Genomic DNA, 21,689 nt, shown 5'->3' with positions numbered 1-21,689 from the left:
CATCCCTCATCATGAGATCAGGCTTCAAGGATCTGCTAATGATTCAACCCAGGCTTATTAAGCGAATCTGTCAAGATTCTGTTGTGATAGTGTGAGGATGTTGGAATGTAGATGAGAAGGAGCAAATTTAGGATCAATCCTAGCTAATCTGAATGGCTGGGAGATAATGAACCATTTCTGTCTTGGGATTTTTCAGTTTTAGTTCCAGAAGTAACTAGGACATGGTTTGGAGTTGGTCCTGGGCTCACAGGTTTTCCTCAAAGAGCAGGTGGCAGCTGTGGCCAGGAAGGTCTTTAATTGCATTATTGTATACATCATTTGCTCCTTTTCCCATTTAAACCCAGTATAACATAAGGATAATTACAAAATAAAATATTTTTTGGCAAATATATGTACATGCTACTAGCTTTCATCTGGCTGGACTTTTAAAGGGTATATAATTTCACATATTCAGTGAGACATGCAAAATTAAATTTAATTCAAACATAGTAGAAAATAATTATATTAACCAAATATATAAAAGTTCTAAAATGTCAAAATATATACTTCAAAAGTTTTATTAAGTCTTACTTTTCCTCCAGTTCTTTTAAGGAAATCCAAATCACATGGAAGACTTTTTTTTCCTTTTATATTTTTCTAGGTAACTTCTTCTGGCATTTCGCTAAGTTTTCTCTCTTCCTTTACTGGAATTGTGGATTTCATGCACACAAATTCTCTAAAAACAGGACATTTGTCACCAAATCAGATGGTAAGTTGGTAAGCAACCATGTTTAAACTATGATGAAAATGTAAATAAATTAGTACATTTCTAAATAGTAGTTCTTCATATTCCTGGATTCTAGATTTTTTTTAAAAAAAATAAAAGTAATATTCTTAATGATCTTAGAAGGTGGCAGCATTTATCCATCCTTTTATAAGCATAGAAACTCAGTGGGAATAGGGTTGGTTAATACTTGGTTGGTAGATTACCAAGCTACCCTGACAAATAGATAAATGTCTTAGAAATAGTTAATACTTCTGTGTCACTTATAAAAAATACTACTATATAGATGTACCCATGAAATCATCAGAGTCAAGACTTAATATTTTTACTATCTTCTGGCACCTTTTGTGTGTGTGTGTGTGTGTGTGTGTATGTCTAGGTGTGCTTGTTTGGTTTTGGGGTCGGCAGTGCGACAGCTGGCGAAGCAGTCGTGGTCTGTTTTCTGGATGGTGGTTGTCCTTTGTTTATAGGATGGGCTTGGGCCTGGGTCTGATGAGGGGGATTGGCGGTGGTGTCCCGTGTTGTTTTGGGTCTGGTGTTGGTTTTTGTGGCTGGGACTCGTTTGTTGGTGAGGGCTAGCTTCCAGATGTCTAGTAGGCAGGAGGTATCGTCCTGTCTATTCATGTTATGGGGGTGTTTCTCTATCTCGATGGTTTCCCTGATTATTCTCTTGCTGGCGTGTTCAGTATTGGATATTAATTTGGTTCCTTCAAAATTAATTTCATGTCCTGTGGCTTTAGAGGGAGGAAGTATTTTCTTCTCTTCTGACTGCGTTTTTGTGTTCTGCAATGTGTGCATTTATTCTCTTGTTGGTTTGTCCAATGTATGTGGCTGGGGAATTGTTGCATGGTATTTCATAAACTCCTTGATTTTCTAGCTGGATCTTGTCTTTGGGGTTTCTTAGGATGTTGGCTATTTTTTGGTCAGTGCCAAAGGCCAGAATGCCAGAATGGCTCTAAGTAAATGGACAGCTATCATTTATTAGGAAGCTAGGTTTCATCTGGGTGCCTGGTTGGGGTGTATTTGAGCTGGAGGTATCAGGGAAGTCTGTTTGTGCCCAGGTATTTGCCTGGCTTGTGGTGTGGATATTTTTTTGTTTGATAGTGCAGGCTTCCAGATAATTGACAGTCTGATGGAGTCATCTCTTCTATTCATGCTTTCAGGTGTTTTTTCAATCTCTATGGCTTCTCTGATAATTCTGTAGCTGGGGTTTTCTATAGTGGCCAGGGTTTTGGTGCCATTGAAGTCAATGCTATGACCTGTGGCTTTCATGTGCTGGACTAGTGATGAAGTGTGTTCCAGCTTATTTACTGCATTTTTGTGTTCATCTAGGCAGGTACTTATTCTTCTATTGGTCTGTCCATTGTATGTGGCAGGGCATGATGCACAGGGGACTTCATATATGCCTTGGTTTTCCAGGTCAATTTTATCTTTGGGGTTTCTTAGGATGGCTGCTATATTTCTGTCTGTTTTCAAGGCAATCTTGATGTGATACCTGTGTAGTATCTTACTGATTTTGTCTGCCCTACATAAGAGGTACTACCCGAACAAAGCTGAATAATATATATATATTCCTCCACAAGCTGATATCTTCTCTAGTAAATAGAATTAAAATACTTTCTTCTGTTTTTCCTCTTTCTAGGTGAAGGCCTGTATTCTTTCAAATAATCCTGCCTCCAAGGCAATTCGCCTTTCTTTGCGCCCTGTTTTCCTTCAGCCTGGCATCCAGCTTGGCCAACTTTCCAATGATAGACTTGGCATGGTAGTAGCTGACTCAAAAGTAGAGATGTTTCTCAAAAACATTGGTGCTGTTTTCACACTGGATGATGGCAGTCATGCTTTTTCACATGTAAGTAGCATGATGGTAGCTTCAGCTTTTATTCATTTTCTTTCTCTAGAAGTCTCATCACTCAAAAACCATCAAAGGAAATCCAGTTATCTTCTTAACTGGCTGGAAGACTTCAGCTTCTAGCAGTAATTTTATCCATTAATGAGTCCTTGCTAAATGTAGAAATTTTAGTATTTCTTTAAGAACCTGTACAGTGAAATCTGTAGAACAGAAATACGCCACTTGGGTTCCACTAATCAAAACATAATTAGCCATCAGATTGTGGAGATATAGTCCTGGGTTTCATGCGTTGTGTGTGTGTGGGGGGGAATTACACCGCCCCCCCCTCCCAAAAAAGTTAGTAAAGACTTTTTCAATTTTCTTCTGCATAATCATTCGTTCATAATAATGAAGCATCCTTTAAAATAAACAAACTGGTTCATAGGTTTTTGAGTTGCTTAAAATCTTGGTGTGTCTTTAAAGACCAAACTGAGATCCACTGTGGCTAATATTCAAGGTACTAGATCAGGATTTGGGAGATTTAGGTCCTAACGCAGCCTCAGTATGGAAATTCACTGGATGATTTTCAACAGTCCCTTTCTCTTACTCCAGCCTATTGATAGGGGCTAAAATTAAGGATCACTGCCATGTAAATCATCTTGAGCCTTCTGGAGAATAGATGGGTATAGATTTAAGAAATGGATGACTATAAACGTTTATGGTTCTGTTATCTGTGGCTTGTACGGATATCATGTTTCCACAGTTGTCAAACAAACAAGAATTTTGCATACATATGAAAGTTTTTATGTTTCTGCACTTTGGACCTTTTAGTGTTGTTGTTACTGTGCATGTACAAAGCAACGGACAGGCTTTTGCATGGACTGTGGTTTTCTTTTCTGCATTTGGAGGGAATGAAAGCCCCAATGGTAATGATGCTACTTTTTAATAAAAGAAGAGCACATCCTTTTATAGGTATATTCTTCACCGTGGTCTTCTGACCCTCCCAGGAATTTGGTGCCCTCATTATTTTTTCAGCATCACACAAAGATTTTTTTCTCCTCTTTTGTAGTTTGGACACTAGTTTAGAGAGGTAAATTTTAATATGAAACAAATATTATTGTCACATGCATTATAAGATTTTTATTATGTTTTGTTGTTCATTTTTGCAACAATCCTTAAGAATATTTGATGGCTTTAAATAAAGTAAATTTGGGGTTTTTGAATCTGGCCAAGCATCTAAGACATCATTTCTTTTGTGTTATGGCATGGTTAACGGTAATTGACCTAATCTTTATAATATATTTTATAGATAAAGTATTTTCCAAAGACTTCCAAATCTTTCAAAACTGAGGTGTTTAAGCCTGGAAGTAAACATACATGCCGAATTATTGACTACAGCTTGATAGATGACATGATTGTGGTGTCTCTGAAACAGTAAGGTTCTTGTCTCGTTTCATGTATGTGGTTTATATGGATCAATGTTTAAGTTCTGAACATAGTCTATGTCCATTTCTGACACTGCCCAAGGTAGGAGGAACTTCCCAATGCCTCATAAATATCTGATACGTTTCAGTTCCCTTGAGTGCTGAATTGCTTTCAAAAAGACATACATATATAGACTTAACTAGTTATGCAGACTTAACTAGTTATGCAGACTTAACTAGTTGCTACACATTCTTATTTTAACATCAATTTTATGTATTTTGAACCCTTGTATTTTAATTCAAGAACCACTGGTTTGATAGAATGCTGAAAAAAGACTAGCAAAATGACCCACAAATTGTAATTATTTATTAGGATACAAATATTCCAGTTTTGCTGTTTACATGAGAATTGGGACCTATGTTGGGTTGGAATTTTTAGGCTCTATTAGCTGAAGCAGCTGTTCTTAGATGAATAAACACATCTGAATTTTCTGTAGATTCAGATAGTTAATTTGAAGCCAATTTGATCCAATCAAATCAACTTTCTAAAGCATATTGTAAAATTTAAGAAGCTATTATTTAAACTTCATCCTCCTTACTTTTTCACACTAAGGAGAATTATTTTCTGTCTTTTTATGCTTGTAGACATATTATCAATGCTCCATTTCTGAGATACCATGATATGCATCCTGGGCAAGTGCTAGAAGTAAGTTCAATAAGAAAGGAAAGCTGTTTCTTTATTTTCTGTGAATCAGCTATCATAACTGACTGAAAATGTTATTCTGAAAGAATATTAACATTTTTTGGTATATGTATTTGAGTCCAAACTTTATGTAACTCTAGCAGAATAATGTTATTGTCAGTGTTCCAACTGATGCCCTAATTAAGGCCAAGCTTCAAAAGAAATCCAGTTGTTTATTAGGAGCTTCATGTCGGCACGGACAAAGTGGAGCCAACTCTGACCTCACTTAATTCGCACTTTGGCTCTGACCCTGTTTCCCCTCCCCCCAAGATGTGTCATCAGTCACATTCTCCAAAAAGCAATTTTGCGGGTTGTAGAAGTCACTCCCTCCAGCCACTGTGGGTTTCTGTGGAAACCTTGAAGTGTCCAGCTGGAATCTGCTTTGTTTTGTTGTTCTGAAATGCAAGTTCCTTGATGCAGCTGCGAGGTTTGATTCCCCATCCCCAGAGGTGGTATTCAGCAGGTTCTGACTAGTTTTGGAGAAATTGTACCGGAAATTATGAATAGTTCGGAGAACCGGCAAATAACACCTCTGACTGGCCCCACCCCCATCTATTCTCTCCTCCCGAGTTCCAGTGATCGGCTGGGTCTTCTTTTGTTGCCCAGCACAGGAGAATGGACCTCGAAATCAGGTTGGTAGGGTGTGGAGGGAATGGGGATTCTGCAGTAACCTTCTCCTGGAGTGGGGTGGGAATGGAGATATTACAGTATCCTTTTACAGTCCACCAAGCCACACCATGCCCACCAAGCCATGCCAACAGAACCGGTAGTAATTTTTTTTGAATTCCACCACTGCCCATCCCCCTTGCCTATGGCAACTCGAGAGCAAGTCAGGGATGCTTTGCAAATTGACGGTTATTGTGTTCTGTTACATTTGTTGCATAGATCCATTAGGGGAGGTGTATAAATATGATTTATAAATATGATAAATATGATGTGATTTCCGCTAGGTGAGTTATGAATTGTTGCTGTGCTTTAGAAGAAAAAGAAATGTTGAATGATTTGTTTATGCCTTGATTTTGATTTTCAGTTACCTGCTGTCTATTTTTGACTCTTAGGGAAAAGTGATGACTCTAAAGCCATTGGGCATGGAAGTGAAGATCACTGAGAGTATCAAAGGCTTTGTCCCCAATTTACATCTTGCAGATGTGAAATTGAAACAGCCAGAGAAGAAGTATAGCACAGGGACTACTGTTAAGTGCCGGGTAAGATTTTTCTGTAAGGAACTAAATTTAAACTCTATTTTAAATATTTTTAATTTAATTTTCTTATCTGTCATTAGTACTTCTATATAACCTTTATCATTAAAGCTGTTGTGACAATGTGGATAAACTTTCAACTGTATATGCAAACTTTCTGAGCCTTGATGCTTGCTAGGTGCCTTTAAGCAAATTGTTATACTAACTATACTAACTTAATCTGAGTCTAAAGTAAAATATAAGCCATGTATTCTGTCCTGTATTCGTGTGTAGAAATACATATAAGCTTCACTAAAAATAAATCCTGACGCCTCTTTCTTATCAGTTAGATATTAACACACTACCTATGCCATAATCTTATGAATGTCTTCTCAATACAGGTAGTCTTCAGCTTACATCTATTCATTCAGTGACTGTTCAAAATTGTGGCACGCTGAAAAAAATGGGTAATCAAAATTCTGGCCTTCATAGCCTCACTGTGGACACGTGATTGTGATCTGGGGACTTGGTGTGCAGCTCATGATGAGGATGTTACAGGGATCCGGGAACACATAATTGCCATTTGTGAACTTCCCACAAGCAAAGTTAATTGAATAGTCGGCCTTCCTTGTAAGCCTTCTGCATCTCCCTGTCACAGCCTTGGACTTCTTATCTGGGACTCACACTTAGCAACCCACACATCTTTGGGTTATGATGCCAACCAGGACTTCTGGGATTGTCATCTCTGAGTGATGCAGTCACGTGAGTCACACTTTATGATTGTGTCACTTAGCGATGGCAATCCTGGTCCATCATAACTCAAGGATAACATGCACAGTTAAAATCTATGGACTTTATTGGTGGTCATTCCCAAGTAGGCAAGTGTAAAATTATCCCAATGTATCTCAAAGGTATCAGCTGGGGAAAAATTTATCTGAAGTTTAATGGTTACTCCATTTAAAATTATTTATATTCAGAGTTAGTTGATTATTATATTCATAACGTAAAGAAATATATTCCCAGTTTTCTTCCAGCTTTACTGACACAAATATTTCTGAAATTAGAGGGTCCATCGATTGCATTTAACTCTAATTACATAAATTAGTCATAACCTGGCTTAAAACTACTTTTGTTAACAAACACGAGTCCAATCTCTTGCTTTTCCAGGTACTTGTCTGCAATCCTGAAACAAAGAAGCTTATTCTGACTCTTAAGAGGACCCTTGTTAATTCCAAGCTCCCTGTCCTTGACGGTTTTGAAGATGCCAAGCCAGGCCTGATCACTCATGGTTTTGTTGCGTGTGTTAAGGATTTTGGCTGTATTGTGAAATTCTATAATGATGTGAGGGGCTTAGTACCCACTAATGAACTTGGTTTGCTCCCCTTAACTGCTCCTCAAGAAGCCTTCTATGAAGGCCAGGTAAGTGTTTAATAGAAGTAAAAAGTACCCTTGAGTATTGCACTTAAAACAGCTATCTGAAATGCATATGTTTGTATAACAGATTTGACATGCGTGTAATAATATTTTAAAATCTAAACAGCAATGTAGAAAAGCAATGTTCATCTTTTAAAGAAATAGCACTTTTAAGTTATCACTGTGAAAAATCCATTATAAAACTAAAATCTATACAACTACGCAAGTCCAAAGAACAGTTGTAGAATTTCCAAGTAAAGAAGTTGCTAATACAGTAGAGATAGGATATAAAGGGGAGCTTAGGAGCAATTATGTAATGCTGTCATTACGGAATACATTGTAATTGTGCATTTAGTATGTATAAAGTATTAGTCGGAATCTAATGGTGACTGTTCATGTGGTGATAGTTGATGCTGGACTCGTTGGTACCTCATGGCTCTGTCCACAATTAGTTATACAATTTATCCCCCGTAATCATAGTTTGGTTAACCAAGCTAAGCATGTGGTATTAAAACAGGAAACTGATTTCTTTTGCTTAGAAGAAACTAGAAAATGACATCTTATGTTATGACATTTCTCTGAAAGAAATCAGAGAATAAAACTGTATTTTTTAGTCTATAGTTTGTTTAGTCTTCATTCTCTGTTCCAAATGGATGAAGCTAAGGGTCCTCATTCATACCTCACCTCATGGTGGATCAGTTTGTAGACAGTATGGCTGTTGTGTACATGCTTGCTACTAAAGCAATTTCATGTGATTGGCAAACTGCTCCTCAGTGTGTAGACCTGGATATACTTAACTATAATGATTTTCCTTTAAAAAAAATCACAGGTAGTCAAGGTGACTGTATTGAAATGTGAGCCTGAACAGGAAAGATTGTTGCTGTCATTCAGATTGGAAGAGGATGCTATTGCAAAGAATGGTAGAACAGAAACTTCAAAGGACTGTGAAATGGCATATAAAACTGGGCAGGTAATTTTCTAAAATAATTATTTTCTGTTACTTGAGAAGCATGCCAGAGGCAAACGTTAAAGCCATCAGGGATAATTCAAGATATTTTTTCACCCTCTGATATGCATAGGAGGAAAGGTTCCAATTTCAGCAACTATAACAAAATTCTTAATTTTCTAGAGCAAAAGATAAAAAGGTGAGGGAGATTGATTTTTCAGTAGTGACATTGAATTGTCACAATTCAATTTTGATCCCTTCTCCCATGTATCGGTCCTCTTTAAGCAGAGATTAAAATATTTTTCTCCTGTAAGGAAGCAATTGAGGGTGGGATTTTGATTAACACAACCAGCTCTGGTATTAACCTTACCATTTTTACTTTCCTTGTTTTCATTTCTTAATTTCCAGCAAAGAAACATGCATACAGGAAATGCTAGAATGCCCTTTTGTTCTGTAAAGGACTAAAGATACAGTAATGAGCTAATGTTGAGCTCCTTCACAAAGTAACTTTATAAAATGCTCCATATGAGACTCAGTAAAGATTCTTTTTTTTTTTTGGAAACAATTTTATTGGTTTTTTTTTACAAACAAACAAAACAAACAAAACATAAAAGCATCAGCTCTCTTCCGTACTTATATACAAACAGTGTGTTGGCTGGTTCATCAGTTTTGTGCATTCATTTCATAGTCTCAATTACAGTTATGTTACATAATAACTCTTATTATCAATCCAAACTTATATATCCTCATATCATTATTAAAAAAAAAACCATTTGACTATACTTTTATTCATTCATACTTTATGAGATAATTATAATTTAGGTAATTTATTCTATAACAAATCATATAATCATACCAATTCTATCCTAAAAAAACACTTTATAGATGTAATGTCAAATAGCAAAAGAAAAAGAAAAAAAAAAGATATTCCTTATTATCTCATTCTAAATATTCTATTATTGTATTTTATCGTCCAACCATTGATAGAATGGTTGGACGATAAAATACAAATTGTTTATCTTCTTGCTCTCTAATTTCAAATGTCAATCTACTCATCTCAGCACATTCCAATATTTTCTTTAAAATTTCTTCCTGCAATGGAATTTTCTCATTTTTCCAATTTTTAGCAAATACAATCCTAGCCACAGTTAATACATTTACAATCAGATATTTCAAGTCTTTACTGTATACATCTGGTACGATTCCCAGTAAAAAGAACTCCGGTTTCAAATCTATGTGTTTCTTTGTCATTTTTTCCAACCACATGCGGATTTTAGTCCAGTATTTTCTAGCATCCTCACAAGTCCACCACATATGGTAGTATGAGCCAGGTATCTGATGACATTTCCAGCATTTTTCAGATTTATTCTTGAACATTCTTGCTATCCTTGTCGGGGGAAAATGCCACCTGTAAAACATCTTATACAGATTTTCTTTATAAGCTGTAGACATTGTCATTTTATAATTTTGCGACCATAGTTTCTGCCATTTCTCTAAATCAATCCCATAGACTCAGTTAAGATTCTTACTGCTGCTAGACATGTATTTTTAAAATAGTTATACCCTGTTTGTTATTTCTATTGGGATTCTGGATACTGCATTGAAAATGGTCTAAAACCTCTGCTTTTTTATTGTGCTATTTAGATTGTAGATGTAAAAATTCTGAACAAGAAAAAAGATGGCCTAGAAGTTGCAATCCTACCCAACAATGTTTCGGCCTACCTTCCCATGGCACAACTCTCTGATCATGTGTCCAATAGTAGGTTGTGGTGGTACTGGCTCAAGGAAGGTGATGTTCTCCAAAAGGTTATATGCCTCCATAACAAAGGAGGTCACATTGTATCCTTTTAATTCTTGCCAAAGTTTGATTTAATTCATTTCCCACCTTACATTGTGCAAATAGCATGTACCTAAAGTAGTTCACTCCAAAGCCTTGTGATTCCCAGCCGAATTTCTGGATGAGTGGAGAAAATTGGTTGGTTTTTCCTCCCATGGCATCTAACTTGTGTTCAGTTGTCTGACTGCATCATTATTTATTTCATATTTCCCCAGTCTCTTTTGTCCTTCAGATGGACCACACCAACTGGAAATTCTGGCTCAGTTAAGACGCTAGTTAAAAAAGACTGATCAGTGGTGTCCACTAGAGCACTTTTTCAGCTTCTAATACATTGGTAGTCTTGGGTGGAGTGTTTCTTTTCTATTATCCAGTACAAGAAATTTCCAGGCCTGTTTTTTTAAATTCCTTGATTCATTATATAGATCTTGAGTAGAAAGCCAGCATTGATTTCCTCTATGGAGGATGAACATGTAGTGAAGAGTTTTGCTGATATCCAGCCTGGATTGCTGCTTACTGGCTTTGTGAGAAACATCATGTCTTACGGTGTATTTGTGGAGTTTCCCTATGGTTTGACTGGTCTGGCCCCCAAATCGGTAAGACTCGCTTCAGTGTTCATTATAATCATTGCTTTATTCAGATGCATTGACTGAGGGGTATTTCTTAATACAAATTTATAAGTTAAAATGTCTGGTGTCATATTACTCTTCATAAAATCATAGAACTGGAAAGAAAATTTTAAGCCATCAAATCCAACCTCCCATTAATGCAGAGACACATCTGTTAAAGGGAAGTCCACCATATTTTTGGGTTACTGGTTTGACCATCAATTCAACTTCAAGAATTAAAACTTTCATTTTGAATGGCTTTGATAATAAAAATTATGGGTAGAGACAGAACTTGGAATTGTGCAGGCAAGGTTTGCATTCAGGAACCAAAAACAAAAAATGCCAGAATTTCAAAGTGTATAAAATTATCCAGCATTGAATGGAATTATGCAGCTTTGATTATCTATTAAATGTAAAGCAAGAACAAGCATGCTGAATGCTGGTGCATACTGAGGAGTAGATATAAGTCAAAGAGCATCAGGTAGTAGAAGAACAAGTACTGCAGCAACTAGTAGAATTTGCCCTAATCAGCCATTTGGGTTGTGGTATCTGCTGTCTTCGTAGAGGCTTTGGGGTTGATGCTGATATAATTGTATCCTGTCTCTTTGTCACTGCAGGCAATGAGTGACAAGTTTGTGACAGACACCAAAGACCATTTTGTGATAGGTCAAACTGTACTTGCCAAGGTGACCAGTGTTGATGAGGAGAAGCAGCGCATCTTGCTGTCCCTGAAGATGTCAGAGTGCTCTGTTGAGGAGTCTGTTCCTGACAGCTTTGGCCTATTGCAACAGTACTTTAATGAACTGCAGGAGATTATGAGCTTCATGAGCAATAGAGGTAAGCGTGTTTGGGAACAGAAAAGGTGGCACATGAAAGTCTTATGTCTGCACTTGCTATTTCCGTGGCTGCATTGTGAAGCAATGCAAACATTTATATTTTTTAAAAAATAAAGTTGAAAGTCATAGGGTTCTGTGTCAAACAAAATTTGTTGCCTGACGACTTTGCCCCCCCTTGAGAGAGAGAGAGAGATGTTCAATTTGACAATTTCTGTTTGCATTTACAATGAATTTTGACAAATCATAAAAAACACAAGAAGGCAATTTTCAAGGATCCGTGCTTAAAATGAATCTCTCAGTATTAAACAACTTGCAGTCCACCAGGTGGTGCTGCCTGCAGCTTGCATCCTCCTTCACTGCTAGGTATTAAAGAGTTTAGACTTGTCTGGCATGCTTTGCCCTTTCAGCTCTTATGAGTACTATTCATATAGTGTCCTGCTGAGTACTGTAGGGAGTTCTCTTATTCTGGGAAAATTAGCTTAAGGACATTTTTCAGAAGAACTTAATTGCTATGACATTGAATTCTTCGTCGAAAGTTGAAGATAAAATGCACATTAACTTTTTACACTTTCAGAATGAAAATCCAATTTGGAAATAAGATTTAATTCATTTTCTTCTTATTTGGCAGGTGATACCAGTGTGGCTAAGAAACTCTCCAGATTAAAAGTGGGGCAGAGGGTAGAATTGGTGGTTACCGAAGTTAAGGCTGATGGTTCAGCAGTTTTCAGTGCCCCGTGTGTTTCTGGTTTGACTGTAATAGCCATTCACAGCCAACTTGGAGGTACAGTATTTATCCCTCCCCCCCGAACTCTTGTTTGATCCCCTTTGTCTTGTTTGTTACCTGGAAATGAATAACTGATTACCATAGTGTTACATCTTTTCAGAGCAAAAGGAATGAGATAATGAGCACACAAGTGATCCATTGAATGTTAGATTTCCCTCCACTGTGCTAGTAAAATTATAGCTCAACTAGACGTAAGTAGTTTTCCAATTTTGGCTGAACTCAAAAAGCTAAGCAGGGATGGACATATTTAACCCTCTTTATCACCAGAAAAGCCCAGTGCATAGAGAGGAAAATAGAAAAAAAAATCCTGAAGAAAGTATTAGCTAACCACTTTTTTTTTTTAATAAATTATTATTTATTTATCTTTTTATTTTTCGCATGAGGTGCATAACCTATTTCCCTTTAGGGGTAGCTCGCTTTTTATCATCACTGTTGCCAAATAAAGTACTTATGTTTCTGAAGTCACTGGGAATTGATGTAGTAAGGATGTAATTTAATTAATTTATTAGGACACCATTAATTGCTTTCTTTAGCTGAACATGAAACAGTTATCTTCATCTAACTATTGTCTTTTTAAGGCAAAAGTATTCTTGAAGGTCAAAAAGCAAAAGCTGTAGTTCTCTGTGTTGATCTTCTGAAATCACAAATCTATGTATCTCTTCGAGAGGAACTGCTGTCTGTCAAAGCCAAGAAGGTATGATATCCTTATTCTTTTTTATAGAGTACTTAACTCTAAAATAGATACATGCTTATATGAGTAATGATGAAACCACAGAAAAAGCATTACTCCAATAGTTACAGATATGGACAAATCTATACAATGGAATGCTTCCCTAAGTTTTGTAGTAATACCTTTTTAAAATATATTATAAGATACCAAAAAGAAAGAAAAAAATATTAGTTCTTATGTCTTAGAGCAAGGGTGTCAAACTTGATTTCATTGAGGTCCACACCAGGGTTGTGTTTGACCTTGAAGGGCTGGATGTGTGTGTGTGTGTGGCTGGGGTGGGCGTGGCCATGGTGGGCATTAGACACAGGCTCAAGATGCATTTCCCCCCCTTTTTTCTTTCCACAGTTATTTACTATAACCATTTTCCTATCTCTTCTACCAGCTATTACTGGCAAACATTTATTACTTATTCTTTATACTCTACTAAAATTTTTATTTCTAAATTTATACCTTATTGTTTAATAGTAAATTGCTTTTCTAGGCAGAAAAGTTATTTATACTGTTGTATTTTTATTGTTCAACTAATAATAAAAACAATAGCATAAATAACATGATAATACAAGATGTAATAGCAGAGGTAAATTTCCAGAATAGTAAGGCTGTCAATTATAGATTGTTGATTGTAGATTAAATGGACCTACAGTATGTAAAATCTGGCATTAAACTGTAGTATTAACATAGGATGTTGCTTGTTTTCTATCCAGATCAGGCATTTACTTGAGACCACATAATTGTAATCCAGTCCAATCCAGACCTCCTGCAGCCCGTTTTCAGCCAGCAGTGCTGCTGGAAGCCATGGAGGGCAAAAACAGGCCTCTCAGAGCCTCTTTGAGACATGTTTTCGGCCAGCAAAGTGCTGCAGGAGGCCATGGAGGCCAAAAACAGGCCACGGGGGGAGGGGGGGGTACGCATGGCCCCCTGTTTTGGCTGGCAAAGGCACTGCAGGCCATTCCTTTGATATTTCCAGGCCGGCCCTGCAGATCAGATTTAAGCCTTGAGTTTGACACCCCTGTTGTAGAGGGACTTAAAAGTGGTAGTTGATTTAAGTTACAGTATTTCACATATTATTTAACCTTTAGGCACATGTTAGAATAAATCCAATATAGGTACATACCTGTAAATATCCTAAGGTATCCCTTCATTAAAACCTCAAGCATTTGTTGCTAGTCTTGAAGAAGATATGACTTTTTAGTCATATCTGAGAATTTATTAGAACTTTTTAGCGTATAACATTTGAAATTTTTAGGCTACAGAAAAAGATCCCCAAAACATTAAAAATTATTATGGGATCTTTTTCTGTAGACTAAAACTTTCAAATGTTATATGCTAGAAAGTTCTAATAAATTCCCAGAAATCACTAACAAGTTATGAAATTCCTGAAGCTTTTTCAAAGAAGGATAAAACGTAAGCTTGAAATAGAGCAAAGCAAATATATTACATGTATAATAGACTTTTCTTTAGTTTCTGACTGTAACTTCTATATATTCCAGTTAATCCTGAATTCTCAGCATGAGGCTGTTGTACAGCACGTGGCTACAGAGCATGCAGTTGTTTCCTTGTTAGGAACAGGTCAGCTGACTGCAATTCCTGTGGCTTCTCACTTGAATGACACATTCCGATTTGATTCTGAAAAACTGAAGATGGGACAGTCAGTCAAAGTGACTCTGAAAAGCACACAGATTGGTGATCATGGGATGGTATTTGCTGTGCAAAGTTCAGGGAAGAAGAAGAGTGTAATCAGATCACGTCATGAATCAGAGACACTAGAGGATACATCATTTGTAACAAAACAGTTGCCAAGCTCAGGAGACATAGTCAGTGGAATTGTGAAGTCTGTCAAACCCACCCATGTCTTAGTGGCATTTAATGATGGGTTGATTGGCTCCATTCATGCGTCCCAGATCCTGGATGACGTTACTGTAGGCACTTTTCCAACATCATTACTTAAAGTTGGACAGAAGATTAATGCTCGGGTGATTGGTGGCAGAGGCATTAAAAGTCACAAGTAAGACAACATTTTATATATTTCTTGTACTTTGGCTAACAGTTATTTTCATTGTTGCTCAATAGGCTAGCAAGCATTTCTATTGCATTTGCTGTTCTGTTTTTAACTTTTACTCATGGTTCCAGAAAATTTTCTTGTTAAATTTACTATTACTTACCTCTCCTTTTTCCTTCAGGAATATATACCTCTCCATCACCTAATTTTTCCCAGAGCCATGTAGAAATACCAAAATCACCCAGTCAGCTACTATGAGTTTGGATTTAGACCCAAGTCTTCTCATGCTTGGCCCAGTGCTTATGTACTGTGATCTTTTTTCTCATCTAAGTACCACTCATTTCAATCCAGAAGGGACAGGAAGGCAGCCTGAAATTGTCCTCTGGTGAAAGAAGTTAAATATAATGGTTTCCCCCTTCCCATCTGAGTCATATCTTATACATAATAACGTTGCTTGGTCCCTTTTGTATGGAGAAAACTCCTTGTGGCTGTTTATAAGCTCAGAGTCAGGGTGTCTTTTTAGGAGCAAGCAGAGATAAGGATTGAAAATCTGTCCACATGATCACAATAGGTTGCCATGAACAGTTGTAAAGCTTCAGTAGGCTTTTTAAATTTAAATGTGCTTTTCTGTATTTATGTTTTATATATTATAGAAATGTTTAAGAAACATCTCTTTATTGTTTCAAATGTATCAACTAAATTAAAAAGATTGAGATTTACAAAAGAAAGAAATCTGAAATGTTTGTAGTGTAATATATTTATTGACATCCAGGGTCTTATAAGCCAATTTGGTATATGAGTTAAGGTACCAGGCCGTCTGACCCGGGGCATGGCACAAAGGCAATCCAGCTAGATAATAAGTAGAGGTCCCTTTATTAGCTCCCAATGACCTGGTTAACTTCCGGTCTGGAGAAAAACTTTCCCACAAACCTGCACCAGCCTTTGGCTGCAGTTATTCCAGTCCAAATGTTGTAAATTGAAAACTTCAAACTATAAATCCAACAAGGCAAAATAAGGTAATAAATCCGGCAGAGCAAGATATGGCGTTCCGGAAATGAAGTAACAAGGCAGTAAATCAAACCAGTTGGGAGGATGCCAGGAACTCATAACAGCAGCCCATACAAAATAAGCTCAATGTTTGTTCTGGACAAACATCCCTCCTAATTGGTTTTCCTTTGAACTCCCTTCCCAAGTGTGCTTGTGAAGGGAAACAAAGCCCTTTCCTCCCTTGTAAGCCACGCAATCCATGCTGCTCTTTTCTCTGTTCTTCCCTGCGTGCCCTAAGATGAAGAGAGGCTGGGCCTTGGTTTTCCTCTGAACTCCCTCTCCCTTGTTCTACCTCTTCCCTGCTCTGCCCAGCCTGACTTTGTTTGCCCTTCCCTAGTTTCCTCCATAGCCAACAGAGCCACTCTCCTGCTCCCTGACTGTTCATCTCTGACAGGGGCATGACACAGGCTAGAAATTGGGAGAACATGACTTCTAGTTCCGCCTTAGGCACAAAACCAGCTGGGCGATTTTGCATCAGTCACACACTCTCAACCCTAGCTAGGAAGGAGACAATGGCAAACTACTTCCAAAATCTTGTCAAAAAATCCTGCAGGGGCAGTCTTACTATATACGTGGTGTATGTTTCTGTAACCTGGAGAACAACTGTCAATGCATTTGACAGATACTGGACTTGCAAGCGTTTGGATTCTTGAGAACAAGTTTTATATAATTCAAGAAAAAAAATTCCTTCTGGAGAAAAATCAGTGTTTCAGATAGGCACAAGTATAGGAATTTCTTGCATTGTGTATATTTTTCTTTTCACTTCTTGCAATTGGTGTATTTTTCCCTTTTTTACTTCAAATGAAAATGAGGAATCTAGTCTAACACTTAAAGATGAAAAGCTATTGTATGGTATATTGATTAGTGTGTCAGATGAATGCATTTGCTGTTTTATTTTTCATAATTCCAAATGGTATTCATGTTCTTAACTTACAGATATTTGCCCATCACCCACACCCACTTCACCCATACATTCCTAGAACTCAGTATCCGACCAAGGTAAGGAAATATTTCAATACGCTGCTTAAGCATTGATGAAGCCTCAGAACATGTTTAAAATATAATCCATTCTCTAAACTTTCCTTTTCAGCCATTATTCATAGGGTACAGTTGTGCTATTCTAATATGAACAAGTATTTCTAAATAATCCAAAATGTTAGATGAGAATTAAATAAATTGGTAATACAGGTAGTCCTACACTTATAACAGTTCATTTAGTGACCATTCAAAATTTCAACAGTACTGAAAAAAGTGACTTATGACCATTTTTCACACTTTCAACCTTTGTGATATCCCCATGATCACGTAATCAAAATTCAGATACCTGATTACTGGTTCATACTTACGATTGTTGCTGTTTACCAGGGTCATGTGATCACCTTTTGCAACCTTTTGATAAGCAAAATCAATGGGGAAGCCAGATTCACTTAACAATCATGTCACCAATTTACCAACTGCAGTGATTCACTTAACTGGCAAGAAAAATCATAACATGGGGCAAAATTCACTTAACAAATATCTCACTTAATGAAATTTTGGACTCAATTGTGGTCGTAAGTCAAGGACTACCTGTCTTGTAATTTAAATACACTTGTGGCCTTGTAGCTGCTTGTTCCTAAATATGAAATAGAAGATATTTTGCAGAAAAGGGAGAAATTGGAATGCCGAAGTAGAATGCCTGGGCATAACTATTTTACTTTCTCTCATGATCAGTGAACTGAAAGAGGAAAGCAAAGCGGCCTTGAATGCTGAAAATGACAGCCCAGAAGAAACACTGAAACCTGGGCAGACGGTGACATGCTATGTTCAGCAGGTGAGATCTAGAATTTCTCAACATCTGTACACTGGAGATTTTTTCTTTTTGCCTTTTAACTTTGAGTAAAAGACAATGAGGAATGTATTGTTAATTAAATAATAATAATTTGCATCTTTTCCTCCAAAATTATTAGTTTAAACAGTTAGGAGTTTTACTTTTTACTTTGTCTTATGTGCATATGTGTGTGAGATTAAGTGCAGGCAATGCTGAAATTCTCAAAAGGATTTTAAAATCTGTGGTTGGAGGTTACGTTGATGAATTATCTGTCGTTTTCCAAGGAAATGCTGATGTGTGTATTGTATATTTTCTCAGTACAATGTGATGAAAAAACGGCTGGAGGTGGAGGTCACTCCCACCATCAGAGGGAGAGTTCAGCAGCTGCTGCTTTCTTCGAATCCCAAGGTAATTGCTGAGGGATAAGAGGTTCCTTAAGGGCATCTTTGGAATTCTAGGGGATAATAGTGTTAATCTGATAAAATTTAATCAGAGTCCATAAAATCTCCACATGGATAACACAAATGGTGGGTTTGGTAGCATACAGAAGTCACCATTAGAGGAATAAAGTTCTTCCACCAGCCTTGTTGGATGAGCATTTAGTATTGTGAGTCCTATGCCAGGGAAGCATATGAAATAATTTGTATTTACTAGTCCCTTTCCCATTAGCAGGGCAAAAAGCAATCAACATGAGTTAGTTTAGCCCTATGGATGACTCTTTCTAATCTAAGTATTTGGAGACTGTTGACTATCAGTTTGACCTTTTTTGTACTTGTGTAAGACACTACCCCTCTTCACTGACTCAATTACATTTTTACGTTTATGTTCTAGTTATGCCGTCGTCCATGAATATTGTGTGTTGCATAACAGCATTTTTACATGTCCTGTAATCTTCCTGTAAAACGCTTGTTGCATTCTTTGAGAATTAAGGACTCAAAGTAGACACATGAAACTTTTGTTTGGTTATTCATATGGAAAACTTTGATATTTCTTATTGATCATTTGCCATAGCTTGAAGCCTATGCTTAGGCATAACTCTCCAGGACTGTGTTTCATGAAAAGCTCTTGTAGTAGCACAAAATATTTTTCAGGAATTCACCATATGTCTAAAATTACATGCTTGTTGTATATTTGAATACTGGGCCTTTTTTGCAAGTATTGTGAGCACTTTTTGATTGTCATGTCTATATTTTTTTCCTATAGGATATAAAACATGCCAAGAAATGCTTCAGAAAAGGACAGGCATTGATTGCAACAGTAACAGATTGTGATAATTCTGCAACCAAACTCTCTCTGTCACTAACAGGTATACTTAAATAGTGATCAATCAATGCGTTAAAATCAAATAAATAGGTATTTCCATGCCAAATTACAATAATTGGGTATGGATCCAGGAAAAAGCTGCTGAGTCAATTTACTGGGAGTAAGTGCTACAGAGATTATAGGATTATATTGTATATTTTGTTTCTGTTACCGGTAGTTTGATATACTCTTTTTTCACACTATGGTAGAACTTCTAGCACTCGTAATTGGAAGTGGACAAAACCTTGGTACTTAGGACTTGATCTAAGCTAAGGCATGCTTGAAAATTAAGACTAGCAATCCACAATCTCAAATATCTTAAAGATACAAGAAAATGTACTCTGTAACAGTTATCTGTAGTGTCTGATCTGGATTTCCTCAGGCACTTATTCATTGGAGAAAGGAACAATTGTGCTGGGCAGCGTGAAACGAATGATTCCACAAGTTGGTCTACTTATTCTCCTCCCATTTGGGAGGATTGGCAAAGCCAGTCTTTTCCACCTAAATGATTCATACACAGAACAGCCGCTTGAAGACTTTAGTGTTGGAAAAATTGTCAGGTAGGAGCCTTCTGCAAAAGCTTTAAAAATCTTTAAAAATGATCATGTCTCTTGATTATTCCTTACTTCTAGCATGGAAATTTTATATTGCATTTTGACTTGTGAAATATGTCAGTGTAATATCAATGCCCAACATCTTAAAATCAACCAGTTCACCTTGAGATGTTGTATGCTGATTGCTTAGAGCAGTCTTCTCCAACCTGATGTCTTTCAATCTGTTATGAACATAACACAGGGGTGTCAAACTCAAGGCCCGGGGGCCAGATCCAGCCTGCTGGGTGTTTAGATCTGACCCACAGGGCCACCCTGGAAACAGTGAAGGACTGGTCCACAGTGCCCCTGCAAGCAAAAACAGAGCTCACAAGGACTGCGGGCAGCCCTCCTAAACTCTGTTTTCATTGGCAAAGGGTTGCAGGACACAGTCACAGGTGAAAACAGAGCTCAGGACCCATCTTCACTGGCAGAGTGCTTGGGCCACCACAGTGTTGTGTTGTGCTGTGCCCCCAACACAAGTGACGTTGAGCTGGCCATGCCTACCCTGGCCACGCCCATCCTGGCCCCCTGAGGTCAAACACAACCCTGATGCGGCCCTCAATGAAATCAAGTTTGACACTCCTGGCATACCGGATGCAACCAGAATGCTTTTGAAAGCCTGGGAATTATGCTTCCAGAGTATATGAAGGATGCCAGGTTGTTACAAACCTACATTTTGAATTTCCCATTTTCAGATCATTGATTTTCTTAAGCTACTTTGAAAACTAGATCGTTTGTTTTGACTGCCAGTATTTCAAGATGGATCCTTACTCAGGAATATTTTAGAAAATAATTCTTTTGTTTTAAACACCCTCTGCTCCCCTAAAAAAAACCAAACACTTCAAAGTGGCTGACTAGAAAAGGGAAGGGTGAAAGCATCCATTCACAAATTATTAGAATGAGAGTAAAAAATAGTAACATTGATTTCATCTGTGATTTTAAAAATATAACTTTTTAAAAACTAATTTTGAAAAGTTCATCTAAAGAGGAAAACTTAGACTTAAACTCCAAAACTTAGATACATTCTTAAGAAAATTCTACTTCACAGTCCCAACCAGCTGGATTTCTAGGGACAGTAAGAAATGTAAGAGAGGTTCTGTGATGATTATTGCAATAGGCAAAACAGCTTGAATTAGAAAATGTGATACTTCAACCACTCCCAAGTCTAAACCTTTCCGAGCATAGATATCATCCTTGAATTTCCTGAAAAGAAATTAATGCATGAGTTTTAATAAAGGCGTTGCATGATTTTTTAGACCACATTTGATAACTTTGCCACTTTATTCTGAACCAAGTCTTCCAAGTACCTCTCAATGCCAATATTCAATAACAACAATGTTTTGAGATGCCCCAGCATGATACGTCTAAGGGAGGGTGTTAAGCTCAATTTCATTGAGGGCCACATCAGGGCTGTGGTTGACCTCGTGGGGCCAGGTGGGCGTGGCAGGCTTGATGCCATTCCCAAACTGTTGGCATGTTTCATCTTCGCACTGGATAGATGGGGCCAAAGCCACACTGGCCGGCCCCTTACATTTTCCAGGATGGACCTGTGGGCTGGATCCGACCACATTGCGGGCCGGATTTGGCCCTAGGGCCTTGTGTTTGACACCCATGATCATAATGTAATCAACTTTTTCTTTTAGTAGACATAATCACATCTGAAGTTATTTTTTTCTCTGTCCTATATAGATGTTATATTCTTTCCATTGAAGACAATGCATTAAAAGTATCCCTCCGACCATCCAGGTAAGGAAATATTACCTCATCTACCATCAGAAGAAAAAACTGCTCTTAGTTCTAATGCAATTCCATTGTATTATAAATGTGCATTTGGAGAAGAGTATGGAGTTTG

The 21,689-nt window shown here is 37.4% G+C and overlaps 1 protein-coding gene across 2 annotated transcripts in view; it reads left to right on the top strand.

Annotated features, from left to right (window-relative positions):
- Nucleotides 1-21,689, top strand: part of PDCD11 (programmed cell death 11) — a 38,699-nt gene that overhangs the window by 9,432 nt on the left and 7,578 nt on the right. For both annotated transcript variants that reach the window (XM_026704712.2, XM_026704711.2), the window contains exons 8-26: nt 641-748; nt 2,406-2,612; nt 3,901-4,025; nt 4,661-4,721; nt 5,816-5,962; nt 7,103-7,354; nt 8,178-8,318; nt 9,939-10,133; nt 10,554-10,724; nt 11,354-11,573; nt 12,201-12,353; nt 12,935-13,050; nt 14,577-15,091; nt 17,069-17,131; nt 17,846-17,945; nt 18,261-18,350; nt 19,146-19,248; nt 19,627-19,804; nt 21,527-21,583. In XM_026704712.2, the coding sequence (XP_026560497.2) occupies nt 641-748; nt 2,406-2,612; nt 3,901-4,025; nt 4,661-4,721; nt 5,816-5,962; nt 7,103-7,354; nt 8,178-8,318; nt 9,939-10,133; nt 10,554-10,724; nt 11,354-11,573; nt 12,201-12,353; nt 12,935-13,050; nt 14,577-15,091; nt 17,069-17,131; nt 17,846-17,945; nt 18,261-18,350; nt 19,146-19,248; nt 19,627-19,804; nt 21,527-21,583 (3,002 nt within the window). The remainder of the gene's footprint in view (nt 1-640; nt 749-2,405; nt 2,613-3,900; nt 4,026-4,660; nt 4,722-5,815; nt 5,963-7,102; nt 7,355-8,177; nt 8,319-9,938; nt 10,134-10,553; nt 10,725-11,353; nt 11,574-12,200; nt 12,354-12,934; nt 13,051-14,576; nt 15,092-17,068; nt 17,132-17,845; nt 17,946-18,260; nt 18,351-19,145; nt 19,249-19,626; nt 19,805-21,526; nt 21,584-21,689) is intronic.

Source organism: Pseudonaja textilis, chromosome 4 (assembly GCF_049901715.1).
Source record: "Pseudonaja textilis isolate UNSWEBS1 chromosome 4, rPseTex1.2, whole genome shotgun sequence".
Classification (NCBI taxonomy): Eukaryota; Metazoa; Chordata; class Lepidosauria; order Squamata; family Elapidae; genus Pseudonaja; species Pseudonaja textilis.
This window is presented reverse-complemented; position numbering and strand designations above follow the sequence as displayed.